The sequence below is a fragment of the Gracilinanus agilis genome, chromosome 4 (assembly GCF_016433145.1).
Source record: "Gracilinanus agilis isolate LMUSP501 chromosome 4, AgileGrace, whole genome shotgun sequence".
Lineage (NCBI taxonomy): Eukaryota > Metazoa > Chordata > Mammalia > Didelphimorphia > Didelphidae > Gracilinanus > Gracilinanus agilis.
The window spans coordinates 473,314,388-473,330,667 of NC_058133.1; the positions used below are offsets into that span (position 1 = coordinate 473,314,388).

At 40.6% G+C, this 16,280-nt stretch overlaps 1 protein-coding gene across 1 annotated transcript in view; it reads left to right on the forward strand.

Moving 5' to 3' along the window:
• Nucleotides 1-656: 656 nt before the first annotated feature.
• Nucleotides 657-16,280, forward strand: part of LOC123246750 (olfactory receptor 5V1-like) — a 53,723-nt gene continuing 38,099 nt past the window's right edge. Inside the window, exons 1-2 of the mRNA XM_044675545.1 lie at nt 657-744; nt 860-1,784. Coding sequence (XP_044531480.1) covers nt 657-744; nt 860-1,784 — 1,013 coding nt within the window. The remainder of the gene's footprint in view (nt 745-859; nt 1,785-16,280) is intronic.

Sequence of the window (16,280 nt, forward strand, 5' to 3'; positions counted from 1 at the left end):
TAATTCGAAGGTGATAGATTGTTCTAGCATGACTTCTAGCTTATACATTCTGAGAAATAATACGATTGATTAAGGAAAATCAAGTTGATCAAAGGGTCCAACTGCAAAAATGTCTTGAAAGACTGGTTTAAAAACAACAATATTAACAACGGCAAAGGAGCCCGAGAAAATTGCGATAGAAAGGAGTATATTTTTTTGTGTGAAAAGATTTTACTAGGGCAGGGTGACCCGGCTATGTTTAAAGGGTGCTGACAGCACGTGACATCTTGCAATAGTTTAGAAACAATAGGACCAAGCAGCTAGTTAACAAGAATAATAATTTAAAATGAAAAGTTACTAAATGCTAGGCCAAAATTGGGTTGCTTCTTCATCTTGCCCTCTGGATTCCCTCCCCTCCCAGTGGCCCACCGCGTTGGTTTCTCCCATGGAGGGAAGACATGCTATCCATCCTGCTTCATTAAGGGAGAGTCTTGCACTACTAGCCTCAGGTACATTTGTGATTTTTGCCCCAGCTGCAAAAATTCCCACGTCTAGTTCTGTGTTTGAGAAAGGAATGGAAGGGTCGGAGTCAATCTCATTTGAAGGTCAGTAACCTTTCCAAAATGATGAGACAAGTCTTCACTCACTGCTTCTTGAAAGACTAGGGCAGAGTACTGATGGCCACTCAAATCCACGGGGAGATTGTCCACTTGAGCCCGGTCAAGTCTGCCAACAAAGTTTGGGAAGTCATGGCGACCTGTCTTGGTAACATAAAAAATGTGTGTAACAGAATACTTTTGTATGTGCTGCCTTTGGCTGCTCCTGCTTAAGTATTCTACTCCTATGTTTCAATACAACTTTCCCTCTCGTCTTTCTTCAGATACAAGAGAGAAAAATCAAACAATTACCGAATTCATCTTCCTGGGATTTTCGAACCACCCTGACATGCAAGAATTGTTCTTCCTGGTGTTCTTAGTCATTTACCTGATAACTATTCTGGGAAATACCCTCATAATAACTGCAGTCACGGTCAATCCTGTCCTTCACACTCCCATGTATTATTTCCTTAGCAACTTGTCCTTTGTAGACATCTGCTACACCTCCACCACCGTCCCCACAATGTTAGTGAACTTCTTCCGAGAGAAGAAGACCATTACCTACGAAGGCTGCCTGTCACAGCTCTTCTTCCTCGTTACCTGTGCGGGTACTGAGGGTGTCCTGTTGGCTGCTATGGCTTATGACAGATTTGCAGCCATTTGTCACCCGTTACGCTATCCAGTCCTCATGAGTAGGAGGGTCTGTGCATATCTAGCAGCCGGGTCCTGCTTGTGTGGTTTGCTGAATTCTCTGGTCCACACAGGACTTGCAACAACTCTGGTTCTGTGTAGTTCCAATGAGATCAGCCATTTTCTCTGTGACATTCCCCAGCTACTGAAACTCTCTTGCTCAGATACTTCTGCCAATGAGATTGCACTCTACGTGGCAAGTGTCTTCATTGATCTGAGCCCCTGCCTGTTCATTGCTGTGTCCTATATGCTCATTATCTCTGCCATCCTGAAGATCCAGTCTGCTCAAGGGAGGCACAAAGCCTTCTCCACCTGCGCCTCTCACCTCACTGTGGTGGTCATCTTCTTTGGAACTGCCCTCGTCAACTATGACCGACCCAGCTCAGGCTACTCCCTGGATGTGAGCATCCTTGTCTCTTCCCTCTTCTGTATTGTTACCCCTATGTTAAATCCTATCATCTACAGCCTGAGAAACAAGGAAATCAAGGGTGCTATAAGGAAACTGGCAGGAGAATGGAGGTTACCAGGATCTTTAAAAGGTAAATAGTGTTGTTGTTTTTAAACCCTTACTCTCTGTCTTGGAATTGATACTAAATACTAGTTCCAAGGCAGAAAAAGAGTAGTAAGAGCCAGGCAATTGGGATTATGTGACTTGACCAGGGTCACACAGCTAGGAAATATCTGAGGTCAAATTTGAACCCAGGATCTCTTGTCACTGGGCCTGATTCTCTACTGAACCATCTAGCTGCCCCAAATGGTGTCTTGTAGAGAACAAAATGACCAACAAAGAAGTGCCACTCATTTCATTTTGTCAGTGACTAGAAAGTAGCCCAGTCTCAGTTTCCTCAACTATACTGGGGAGCACACCATAAATCAAATTAGTGGTAGTTAAATCAGGTGAGAATTCTAATTATATATATATATATAATGTAACTTCTTTTTAATTTGTCTTTTAGAAGATTTTAGTTCATATACCACATACTTTACAAATGCCCTATATTTAGCCATACTGTCAATAGCAATCCTTCAACTCTATCACATTCCCAAATAACAATCCTATTCCCTTTAACTATGTCACATTCCCTCATTCCCTATCCCATTTCTATTTATTTGGAATTGCTGAACTTTCGAAGCTAGAAAATAACACAGCCAAGTTCATGCTACTTTGGTTTTGCCTCTCAAAATGTCACCATTAAATACCATATTTTGATAGCAAAAATCACCCAGGAGAAAAGCTGTCGATTCTGAATAAAACACAAGAGAGGCAAAAATGTAAAGACATATAATGTAACTCCACAAACGTACCACCACCTTTCAGTAAGGGTAATAATGTTCCTATTAGAACATCCCCAATAATACATGTATAATGTGATACTTTTGCTGTGGATAAAATGTTTAAACAGCCCAGACACACACACATCCCTACACGCACATAATATGCGAACATTTCCATTGTATCACTTTTGCCTGCTCGTATTCCTGGACTTTGCAAGGGATCTCTCTGTATCAGATCTTCTCCACCTCACAGAGTTACAAGTCAGAGGTCAACGGTCACCTGCAACATTGTAGAAGAGAGGGCATGTGTTTGCTGTGGATAATAAATTTGTAAGGCTGACCAAAAGCAAGACTGATCCCCCTTTGATCCCCTCAATCAATTGTAACGTTCAAAGGTTCTGAGGCATAGATTTGGAAACAGAGGTCAAAGACAGAGCCTTGTCTCCTAACCACTGGAAAGCCCAAAGCAGAGATGGAGAAGCTTTGAATCAAAGAGAGGATTCTAAAAGTTAGGCCACCTACGGTATTGAGCACAAAAATTAAACCCCTAAATGAATTGTCTTTCCCAATGGCAGCCTGTGCTTAGTATTGACACGGGACCACACAGATTCAGAGAAAATTTGCACCCGGAGGAATAAAAAAGAAAAAGAGGGGGCCAAAGTTAGACCTGCCTTATCTTAATTAAGAATCCACTGCTGTGAGCATGGATCCTTGTTGGGTTACTGAATTAAAGAGAGCCAAGGACATGGAAGTATGTGTGGTACTGGAACGGATTTTTAGGCAGTAAGAACTGAATTTGAATCCTGCTTTCTGACACTAGCTGTGTGACCTGGGACAAGTCACCTAACTTGTGTCACTCTCAATTTTTTCACCTAACTTGTGTCACTCTTAATTTTTTCACCTAACTTGTGTCACTCTTAGTTTTTTCAACTGTAAAATGGGACTAATAAACTCATAGAGTTGTTATGATTATCAAATGAGATTTAAAGCACTTTCTATTCTTTTTTTTTAAATCCTTAACTTCTATGTATTGGCTCTTTGGTGGAAGAGTGGTAAGGGTGGGCAATGGGGGTCAAGTGTCTTGCCCAGAGTCACACTGCCAGGAAGTGTCTGAGGCCAGATTTGAACCCAGGACCTCCCGTCTCTAGGTCTGGCTCTCAGTCCACTGAGCTACCCAGCTGCCCCCACTTTCTATTCTTTAAAGAGGCATATAAATGCTAGCAAATAGTATTCTTGTCATTAGCTTTATTGCTGTGCTGGAAGGAAACACATTGTATTGCTGGGTTTGGTTTTCTTTTTTTAATAAAAATTTTGCCACCTGTGCCCACACTTTGCTTCGGCTCTCTCATTTACCTCACAGAGGAACCCTGGCATTCTGAATCCTGTGGTTGTAGCCATTCATGTTTTTCATCTTCATTGCAGCCAAAAAGTTTGATTTATCAAAATCATTAAAAAGATGAGAAAAAGTCAACCTAGAATATCTTAACATACAAGGCACTTCTACTTACTTGCTCTTTGTGAGCTATGCGTTGCAAGGGGAGAGGCACAATCACAGTCTCGGATCATGGAAACCACTTGGGTTGTGTGTCCCTCTCTGCAAATCATCATCCTCCCAGGTCAGAGAAGAAAGCGAGCATTCAAAAGAGGGCAGCATGTACACAGAAAGACTAATTTCATTGATACTCCTTTTTGCATTATATCATCACTTTTCAGAGGTGATAAAAATCTGGCCTCTTCCAAAACAGAAGTCTACGTCACAACGAAGAAATACAACCAAGAAAAACAGATCAACGCCATGGTCCTGCCTGACAAAACCTATAGTCTCTCACTTCTCTGCAGAGAGAAGGGAAGCCTGCTTTACTATTGGGCCAGTAAAGTCGTGATTCAATATTAGCTTTTATGTGGTCATTATTGTGAAGACTTGTTTTCTTGGTTCTACATAACTGACTCTGTATCAGTTCATACAATTATCATTCATTTTCCCATGAATCTTTAATATTTGCTGTTTTTTATGGAAGTACTTTGCTTATCTTTTTCTTTTTCTTTAAATAAACCCATACCTTCTGTCTTGGAATCAACACTAAGTATTCGTTCCAAAGCAGAAAAGCAGAAAAAGACTAGGCAACTGGGCTTAAGCAACCTGCCCGATCTGAGGTCAGATTTGAACTCAGGACCTCCTGTGTCCAGGCCTGGCTCTCTATTCATTGAACCAACTATCGTTCCTCCCTATCACATATTTTTGATCCAGTGATACTGACCTCTTGGCTGTTCCAGGAACAAGACACTCCATCTCTTGGCTCTGGGCATTTTCTCTGTCTATCCTACCATGCCCGAAATGCTCTCTCCCTCCTCATCCCTCCTTCCTGGATTCTCTGGTTTCATTCCAGGCCCAGTGAAAATTCCATCTTCAACAGGAAGCCTTTCCCAATCTCTCTCTCTCTTTTTTTAAACCCTTAATGTCTGTGTATTGGCTCCTAGGTGGAAGAGTGGTAAGGGTAGGCAATGGGGGTCAAGTGACTTGCCCAGGGTCACACAGCTGGGAAGTGTCTGAGGCTGGATTTGAACCTAGGACCTCCCGTCTCTAGGCCTGACTCTCAATCCACTGAGCTCCCAGCTGCCCCCCCCCCCCAATCTCTCTTAATTCTAGCACTTTACTTTTTTAAATGATTTCCTTTTTTCCCTGTATATAGCTTATATGTACTGATCTGTTCACTTGTCTCCTTCATTTGAGTGTAAGTTTCCTTGAGAGTAAGAATTGTAGTTTGGCTCTTCTTGCATGCCCTGCACTTAACATAGTGCCTGGCACAAAGTAGGTACTTAATAAATGTTTATTGACTGACGAACTTGACTATTGATGACTCTTCTTAGCCTTCATAAGTTCTTTGTAGTTGATTTAAATGATCATATTACTCAAAATAGCTTAGTCATTCACGGTTACTCTTCCAATAATATTGTAATTACTATATTCAATGTTCCTATGGTTCTACTCAGTTTACTCTGCATGATCAAATTATTTTGGATGGATATGGTTGCCACTAAGGTCCTACATAGGACCTTGGCTGAGGGAAAATTTAGTTCTGTGGAATTTGTTGATTGAGATCTTATAACATGTTGATTTGTCAGAAAAATTAACTCCATTCAAAAGTCATTTAATTATTGATTCTTTAAATTATTTTCCATAGTAATTGCTCCAAATACTTTTTCACTTTCCCCATCACCAACTTCACTCCCAAATCCCACTCCCTTCACTTGGAGCAAATGATCTTGCTTCATTTTCACTGAGAAAATTGCAATCAACCATTAGATACTAGCTTATTTATTTCTCCTTCACCATTTCTGACAATTTCCTAGCATCATCACTTTTCTTTCTTCATTATCCCAGGAGTCAATCAATCAGCAAATCAGTAGTGCAATGAATAGAGTGCCAAGCCTGGAGTTAGGAAGACTCATTTCCCTTACTTTCAGTCTGGCCTCAAACACTTACTAGTTGTATGACCCTGGGCAAGTCACTTTGCCTCAGTTTTTGCTTCATCTGTAAAATGAGTTGGAAAAGGAAATAGCAAACCATGTCAGTACCTTTGCCAAGAAAACACCCACTGGAGTCATGAAGAATCAGAAATGACTGAACGACAATAGCAAAATCATTCCAGTATTTTTGCTAATCAGATGGAGTCAGACAGGCCTGAAAATGACTGCAAAACAAAAAGTGTGCCAGGCATTGTGCTAAGTCCTGTAGGTACAAAGAAAGACTTTTAAAAAGAGTTTAGAGTCCAATGGGGCAGGCAAAATGCAAACAACTGTGTAGAAATTAGGTATAAATGGAGGGAACTGGAGATAATTTCAAAGGAAAAACAAAGTTTAAGGAAAACTGGGAAGTGTTTCTTGTAAAAGGTGTGACTTTAGTTGAGACTTAAATAAGCCAGAAAAGCCAAGAAGCAGAAATGAGGAGGGAGAGAATTCAACTGGGGACTGCCAGAGAAAGTGGGCAGAAATGGGAAAAGGAGCATTTTGTGTGAGGAACAGCAAAGAGACCAGTGTATCACAGAGTATATGTAAAAACAAGATTCCAGAATATTATAAAGGTAGGGAGGGGCCTATAGTTGGGAAGACTCATCAGGAAAACTCATCTTCCTAAGTTCAAATCCCACCTCAGGCACTTACTAGCTGTGTAACCCTGAGTAAGTCACTTAATCCGGATTGCCTCAGTTTCCTTATCTGTAAAAGGAACTGGAGAAGGAAATGACAAACAACTTCAGTATCTTTGCCAAGAAAACTACAAATGGAGAGTCAGATATAACTAAATGATAAAAAAGATTAAGAAGAGCTTTAAAAACCCAAAATTTTATATTTGATCCTAATTTTAAAAATTTAAATTGTCCTAATCAAGATACTTTTGGACTAATCTATACAATAAACTTCATCAATTTTTCTTCAGTTACAATACCCCCAAAATATCCTGTGTTGGACTCTTTCTAGTTATTCTTACCAAAAGCTTAATTGCTTAATTTCTAACCCATCCCTAGGCTCCTCTCTCCTGATGGGTCTCAGAAGAATCTTTCCTGAAGTGATTAGGGTAATGAATAGACTCAGAAAAGGAAAAAAATCTTTGGTTACTTCACTTAATGGAAGCGTTCACCTTTAATCACCTGGAAAGGAAAATCCTTAAAAGAAATGATCAAAGAAAGATTGAATAGTTTTAGGAATATGATTCTCCAAGGGTGTGCTGAAAATCAGGTCATTTAACCTATCTGCCTCAGGTTCCTCAACTGTAAAATAGGAATAATAATAGCACCCACTTTCTCATGATTATTGTGAAGATAAAATGAGATAATATTTGCAAAATGCTTAGCCCAGGGTTTTTCTATACACTTCATAGTGTTATTTGTCCTTTATTTTTCCAAAGGCCCAGTGATGTCACGGGGTAACATCTGTAAGTTAAGTTTTGCAAGGATTTGCAAGAAGCCATGCCTGTGGGCACAGTTTGCAGTTGGACACTTGGAATCTTGGGAGATTCCTGATGCCATCCTGGGGCATGAGACCAATCGTCGGTTGGGTTGTGCCCTATATAAGGGAGGCAGAGACTGGACCCAGAGACTCATTTTGGAGCCAGAGATCCAAGGTAGAGGGAGGAGAACGTGGGTTTAGATTACTTAGATAGGTAGGTTTATCTATCTTGGCTGACCAATAGCAACATCTCATTGACAAACCCAACAATCTCTTGTTGAACAAAAATATATTTCAACCAACTAAACTTCACCATCTGACCGAGAGCTTATCAGCCGAGCATCTATTCATCTATTTATCTTTGATCAAGCTACCATCTAATTTGTCTATAGGCAAGCAGTGTTCACTAAAGCAGGCCAGATTGACCAGTGACCTGCCTGGGCCTGGTTAGCTCAGCTGTCAACATTCTGGAGCTGTTAGATTTAGTATTTAGAGCTAAGATCAAACCTCATTCAGGGATTCCTAAAACCCTCTTCCGTCTATCAGTTTCCCTTGCTGTTTTGATTAACACCAGTAAAGTTTTGTTTATAAAAGTCAATCCTGCTACTGACCTTTTGTTGGTTGACTTGGCAACTGGTCAGCCTCAAGGAAGTTCTAGGGCAAGTTGAAGGGTCGGAGGAGGATCCAGTGTTACTCCCTGAAGTTGAGTTTAAGTACCTTCAGTAATATCATTAGTCAGGTGTGTTATTGATTTATCATTTTTATTCTGATATTACTGATTTAGTTATCATTAATTGAACATCATTTGGCACTAGGAGGCTAGTCTTCCTGAAGAAACACACTGTGATTGGTTGAGGGGATTCTACAGGAAGTTTAGTTGTGTTATCTGATTTCCTATTTATACCTAAGGAAGATTTAAAGCTCCTTTGTCATCTGGGACTTTCTGCTTTACCTTTCTTAACAATTTACATCTTTACAATCAGGTCCCTCAACGATCATAACACATCTTGACTTGTTCATGGATTTAAGTGAAATAGAATCACACAAAGTCATCAGCCTCACTTTCTGTTCCAGACTCATCAAAGACCAATGGTGAGTCAAAAGTAAGGAGAATTGGTGATGGCCTGGAATGCATTGGCTGACCCTGGCATCTTTGATGTCTGAACAAGCTCTAAGCACTCCACAGTGCCTGCTTCGACTGCCTTAGTGACCTTTGTAACAAACTGTTCTCATCTTGGCCCATTGGTTCCTCTCAACACCGTTTAGCCTATCTACTGATATAGTTTACTGGGATGTGACCACTGTGTGCACTACAGCTTCTTGGAACCACGGGTAAGAATTGGGTGACTGGTAGACATCAAAGGTGAATGAGCAGCCTGGAAAAAGACTTAGCAAGCCCTCATGCCAGAGGTGCTAGTCTTCGATGAACGCCCATTATGTACAGGGCAGCAAGGTAGCACAGTGGATAGAACACTTTGCCTGAAGTCAAGAGGACCTGAGAAATCCAGCCCCAAACACCAACTATATGATCCTGGACAAGTCACTTTATCCTGCTGGCCTCAGTTTCTTCACTTGTAATATGAGCTAGAGAAGGAAATTGAAAACCATGCTAGTATCTTTACCAAGAAAACCCCAAATAGGGTCATAGTCAAACACAACTGAACCAAATGAACAATAGCATACACACACATGCACATGCACACACATGCACACACATGCACACGCACACACACACACACACACACACACACATTTTCAAGTAGGTGGTATTGCAGTAAAATCTGACCTCGGATGCTTATTTGCAACGTGAACCTGAGTAAGGTTTCTGATGCTTTTACTTCTTTGCCTCAACCATACCATTTTATGTAAACTATAATTTCTGTCTTTTCCTCTTCGTATTCATCCTCTATACCAAATTCATTTCAACCAATGTCTACCTGGAAGAGTTAGCTGATACTTCATCCTGTTGGTATCAAAAGTCATATATAAAATGGAAGGTTAACTGCCTCCACACTCCCCAGGAAGCCCTTATGTTCTGACTCCTAGAAACTGGAAGACCCAGTGGACAAATTTCCCAACACTCTATACCCCCTATAATCTACCAGCTGGCAGGTCTTATATCTAGGATGAACCACTTCATCACACATCCACCCCATGTTCTACTTCTCCTTCATTATTGGGTTGAGCCTGCCTGAAACCTGAATAGTACCTGCCCAATCTAGATCCATCCTAACTGTGGTCAGACAATAAGACTACATTGCATCAAAGATGAATGCTTGCATTTACGGAAGTAATCAAAGACTTTTCCCTTCTCATTAAAAGGGAGGAGACCACTTAGAGTATAAACTCAAAGAGATAACATAGGAAATAGCATGCATGTGGCTGCCTCAGAGTCACTGGAGGCTGTCTGTCAACATTATCCCAGTAATTCATAGGCTTGGGCCCCAGAAAGACACTCTAGGGAGAAGAATAGTGACCATCAAGTGTCCAAAAAACTGAATGTAGACTAGGCATAGTAGGTTCATCACTACCATAAGAGAACCCTCCCTCATTTGAAAACTTTGAGTGAAACAAGCTATAATTGGCCAACACTTGGTGTGATTTCCCATGAAGTGCTACAGGATTTGAGATCTGACTGATTCTGCCCTCTACCCCATATTCAATGACTATCCATGACCTTTCCCACAGTCATACTCTTTTCAGGCTTGTTCTTTCCCTTTAATTACCAGCAGGGGGACTGATAATTCCTTCCTCCTTTCCCTTTTGATCCTTTCTTTCCTTTCTTTTCCTCTCTTTTTGTTTTCTCCATTTTTCTTTCCTTCCTTCTTTCCATCCTTTTCCTTCTCCCCTTTTCTTTCTTTCCTTCCTTCCTATCTGTCTTTATATCATTCAATATTTACATGATTATCTGTATTTCTTTTAATTCTGTCTGGCTTCATCAGCATTTTTCTGAGATCGTAATCACCCCTGGGTTTGAGGATGATCCTTGCTAACTCCCATTGTGTATATATAAGCCTTGCACAGGGCCAAGCACAGTGTTTCACTTAATAACTGTTTGCTAATGTCCAATGTTGAAGGACCCTTCAGTCTAGACTACCTAATCCATCTATAGAGGGCAAGCCCTTTGTTCAGGGACCTTGTCTGGGTCTGCATTTTGTACAGTAGCTAATCCTTGGCTAGAAGGGATTAGCTTAAACGCCAAGGAAAAACAACACTCTATCAACAGCCACCTGTTGCTTTGCTTAGATTAAGAAATCATTTGTACTACTCAACTAGAACATAAATTATAGTCCCCTTGTACACCCCAAACATACACTATTAAAACTCTGCTTTACATCTTCCGTTTCTCTTTTCGATCACCCTGGGGATCGCTATTTTCTCCCCTCTTTCCACCTCCACACAGATTTTGATTTCCCCTTTCCCCTTATTCTCTGCTTGCTCAGTGGGGAAATGTCAAAATGGAGAATAGGGAATTGTACTCTGGTTGGAATAACTTTATGTTCTGGAGGTTGAGGATATGGATACTTTGGTGAGACCATGTTGGTAATGAGCCCAAACTTTATGTGGTGTGACAGCTTATAAGGTGCCAGAAGAAGCCCCATCTTCACAAGAACTAAAAAGCTTCATATACATACGTGAATTACAACTAAAACCCTGGCTCAGAAATGAATTCTTTTTATTGGTTTCTACTAGAGCAGTGGTTCCCAGACATTTTTGGTCTACAGCCCCCTTTCCAGAAAAAAAATATTACTTAGCGCCCTGGAAATTAATTTTTTTTTATTTTAATAGCAATTAATAGGAAAGATAAATGCACCAGTGGCCATCACTGCCTCCCTGGATCGCTGCAGCACCCACCAGGGGGCAGTGGTGCCCACTTTGGGAATCACTGTACTAGAGGGTCATAAAGGAAGAAGAATAGATCACTGTCTGTATGTCAATAGTACTGAAAAGGGGGCAGCTGGGTAGCTCGGTGGATTGAGAGCCAGGCCTAGAGACAGGGGAGTGGGGGTCATCCTAGGTTCATGTCTGGCCTCAGACACTTCCTAGCTATGTGACCCTGGGCAAGTCACTTAGTCCCCATTGCCTAGCCCTTACTGCTCTTCTACCTTGGAACCAATACATAATATTGATTCTAAGGCAGAAGGTGAGGATTAAAAAAATAGGACTGAAAAGATAATATAGGGCATGTGTTTTGTGTTTGTCATATATAGAGGATATCAGAGCTATAAAGAGCCCTTAAGGGTTGTATAGACCAATTTTCTGATTTTAAAGATAAGGAACCTGAAGCTCAGAGAAGTTAGGAGACTTGCCAAGATCTCCCAGGTGGTCAGTGAGAGATTCCAAACAGGAACAGAAGTATCCTGACTCCTAGCTCAATGTTCTTTCCTTTACAGCAGAGTGGCACATTATTATTTGGGGCAGATGGGATTTGGGCAATAGTTTCAGTGACTAAGCATTCCTGGGTTGTCCTATTCAATAAATATGAATTTATACCTTTCCACACACATATTCTAGTTTCATTTATGATTATTGAACTAGGATCATAGAATCACAGGATTTCAGACTATGGAAGGGAACTTGGAAGACATCTAATCTGACTTGTATGTGAAGTACAAATCCCTTTTCCATCAGCACCAATTACAATATAACACCTGTTGTCTGAATTCTGTTTGAACACCCAATTGAGGGAGAATGTATTGTTTCCTAAGGCAGCTTACTCCTCTTTTGAAAAGTTCAGATTTTTAAGAAATATTTTTTTCTTCTTTTCTAAATTTGTAGAACCCATACAAGTAATGGTTCCTAGGCAGAAGAGCACTAAGGACTAGGCAATTGGGGTTAAGTGACTTATCCAGGGTCACATGGCAAGAAAGTGTCTGTAGTCAAATTTAAATTCAGGTTGCCTGACTCTAGGCCTAGCACTCTATCCACTGAGCAACACAGCTGCCCCAAGAACTTTTTACCTTGCATTAGTCCTACCCCTATATTTCTTATACCTTTTACTTGTTGCTTTCTTGCTTCTCCCTTTAGCATCAAGCAGAATAAGCCCAATTGCATTTCTCCATGAAAGACTTCCAAATACCAAGTTATGCTTCCCCCCTCCAAGTCCTCTTTCCTACAAAATAAACATTCCAAGTTCCTTAAATACCTACTCAAATGGAGTATCAGTTGGAATCCTCCCTCCATCCTGTTTACTCTCTGTTGAATGTGGTCCACTTTGTCAAGACACCTCCTAGAACTATACTGCAGATGGAGTTTTATGAAGACATAGTATATCAAGATCATCAGTTCCTTCATTCTGAATAATTGCTGTTGTTCAGTTTTGTCCAACTCTCCATGACCCCATCTGGGCTTTTCTTGGCAGAGATAATGGTGTGATCTGCCATTTCCTTCTACAGCTCATTTGACAGATGAGGAAACCAAGGCAAACAGGGTTAAGTGACTTGTCCAGGGCCACACAGCTAAGATACTGTGGCCATTTCCTTCTCTAGCTCATTTGACAGATGAGGAAACAGAGGCAAAAATGATTATTTGACTTTCCTAGGGTTATGCGACTATTAAGTATCTGAGGCCAGATTTGAACTCATAAAGAGGAATCTTCCTAATTCCAGGTCCAGCACTCTATTCAATGTGCCACCCAGCTTCTCTATGCTGGAGAATAGGCTTCTGCTATTATAGTCTAAAATTGAACTGGTTTGAGAGTGGGATCTATTGAGCAAGTCTTTTATTATACTATTAACCCATATTGAGTATGTTGTACATGAAAAATCCCAATTTTTTTTCACATGAATTTATCTTTCCAATGCAATACTTGGGAAGGTGATTTAAAAATAAAGTATAGTAATAATAGCTAATATTTACAGAGTTTTGGGGGGTTGGATAAGTTCTTTACCTGTATTATCTCCTTTGATCTTCATAACTCTTTGAAATAGGAGGTATTATTAGCCCTGTTGGTAGATGCGGAGGCTGAGCATAAGAGGGGTTAAATGACTTTTTTTCAGGATCTCAAGATAGATAGTAAGCATCGGAAAGAAGATTTAAATTTAGGCTCTTCTCACAAGTGCAACACTCTATGCCACCAACTGCTCCTGTGGTATTTTAGATATTGAGACTTGGAAATATAAAAATTCACTCATATTTTATTTTATCTTCTTATACTTAGCCTATAATTGGCTAAAGTATTATCAAAAATAGAATAATAATGATATGATTTGCTATCAAGATTTGGGTGAAATCCAAATTCCGTTCTCTTGCACTTTAGTTAATTCTCCAAGCTTCTTGTCATCTTAATTCGAGGGTCTAAGATCTGTCCTTGGCGCTGCATTGTTCAAGTCAAATCAAAGAGTATTTACTGACCACCTCCTGCAGGCCAGGAGCTGCACCATAGATAGATGATGATAAGCCAAAAGCGAGACAGTCTCTGTTCTCAAGGACCTTATGGCAGTAACTTGGGTGTACAAATGGACAGTATGCTAACAAAGATTACAAAGCACAGAAGGTCATAGACACATCTGTTTGATTTCCAGTACTTCTTCAAATAAGACCAGGAAAAAAAACAAACACAGAGAGACAATAAAGAAATAAATAAACAAACCCTCTGCGATACATGTTAGCCTGGGTAGAAAGGCTGGGATAGGCAGTTTCAAGCAGGGGACCACTGCTGCCACTGCTATTACCTCTCTATCCATCCAAAGACTTATAGCAGTTACCCTTTACCAAGAAAGAGAGTGAGCAATTTTTTCATGAACTCTTTTTGTATCATATATTTTTTTAAACCCTTAACTTCTGTGTATTGGCTCCTTGGTGGAAGAGTGGTAAGGGTGGGCAATGGGGGTCAAGTGACTTGCCCAGGGTCACAGAGCTGGGAAGTGTCTGAGGCCGGATCTGAACCCAGGACCTCCCATCTCTAGGCCTGACTCTCAATCCACTGAGCTACCCAGCTGCCCCCTCTTTGTATCATATTTATTTCTGGCTTAGTAGCCATCTCCTCATGTAGTTTGACTATAGTTAAAACATACTACAGTTACTCAAAGGATAGGGTTCCCATTGATCAAATCCTGTTATGTGATCAATCAATTAACAAACATTTATTAAGTATTTATTATGTGCCTGGAATTATATTAAGCACCAGGGATAGATACAAAGACCAAAGTGAGATAGTCCTTGGCCGCAAGGAACTCACATAATAATGTATATTCTAATACAACAGGTAGAAATATGAGTATACTCACAATATAGGCCCAGAACAAGGTAGTTTGGGGAAGTGATACAGTAGGAGTTTGGGGAGTTACCAGGAAAGGCTTCATGGAGAAGGGGGACTTGAGCTGAGTTTTGAAGGAAACAAGGGTATGAGGGAATATGGAAAGACATGGAGAAAGAGAATAAAGCATCATGTAAGGCAGTATGGCTGAAATGGAGGGAAGAAATACATGAGAAGATTAGAAAGATAGGAAGGGGTCAGGTTGTGAAGAGATATAAGTTCCAAATAGATCATGTTCTATTTTATCATAGACATAATAGGAAGTTAGTGGTGTATATTGAGCAGGAGTGTGCCATCATCAGATCAGGGTTTTAAGAAAATAAATATGGGGGAAGCTGGGTGGCTCAGTGGATTGAGAGCCAGACCTAGAGATGGGAGGTCCTAGGTTCAAATCTGGCCTCAGACATTTCCTAGCTGTGTGACCCTGGGCAAGTCACTTGACCCCCTTGCCTAGCCCTTACCACTCTTCTTCCTTGGAGTCAATACACAGTATTGACTCCAAGAAAGAAGGTGAGGGTTTTTTTTTTAATAATAAAAATAAATATGGTGTTTGGATTGGAGTAGGGAAGAGGCTTAATAAGGCATAAAGACAAAAGGGCAGACTATTGCCATGTTCCAAGGAAGAGGTAATAAGTGACTGAACTTGAGTGTTAGCTTTTAGAATGGAGAGATGATGTAAGCAAGAAATGTTGTGGAGAGAGAAATGATCAATTTTTTTTCATCTGATAAAAAGTATGTGAGTCCAGAGAGAGTCAGGAGTAAATGGCATAATTTATAGGTGATTAGATTTATAGGTGAGACAGAGCCAAGATGGTAGAGAAAGTACACAGACCTACCTGATCTCTACCAAATTACCCTCCAAACAACTATGATATAATGCCTCAAAATGCATTCTGAAGCAGCATAACCCACAAAAAAGACAGGGTAAAATAATTTATCAGCCCAAAACAACTTAGAAGGCTGATACAAAAGATCTACTGCACTGGGTTGGAAGTGAAAAACAACGCAGCATGCCAAGGCAAGCCCTACCTCAACAATAGACTTAGGGACAGCTGAATCAGCAGCAAAAGCTTCTGGAGCTCTAAGCCACAGAAGGAAAAGGGGGGTCAGACAACTGTTCAGAAGGAGATCACAGGGGTCCCTTTGTTGGCTCTGGGTGCAAAACTCTTTTTACATTGCCCATACACATGGATCTAGGTCATGGCCCAGAAGTGCAGTCTCACAGTGAGGAGGAATACTAGTCCATACCCACATTTGCAGTCACAGGGGAACAGGGGACTCTGGTTACAGTTCCTAGGCAGAAAAAAAGTATTTCTGGTTACTCACAGACAAGAGAACAGGCCAGGAGAGTATTGAACATACCTTTCCTTAGATCATACCATTTCAAAAGAACTAAACTTATAGCTCCCCAGAGCTAATGGTAAATGCAGGTATACAATGAACCTGAAGCTTGGAACGGTGTTCCCTTCACGTCAGGTACAGAGAGTAACTTTAATAGTTTTTTTTTGATTAAAAGGAAAGAAAGAAAGAAAGAAAGA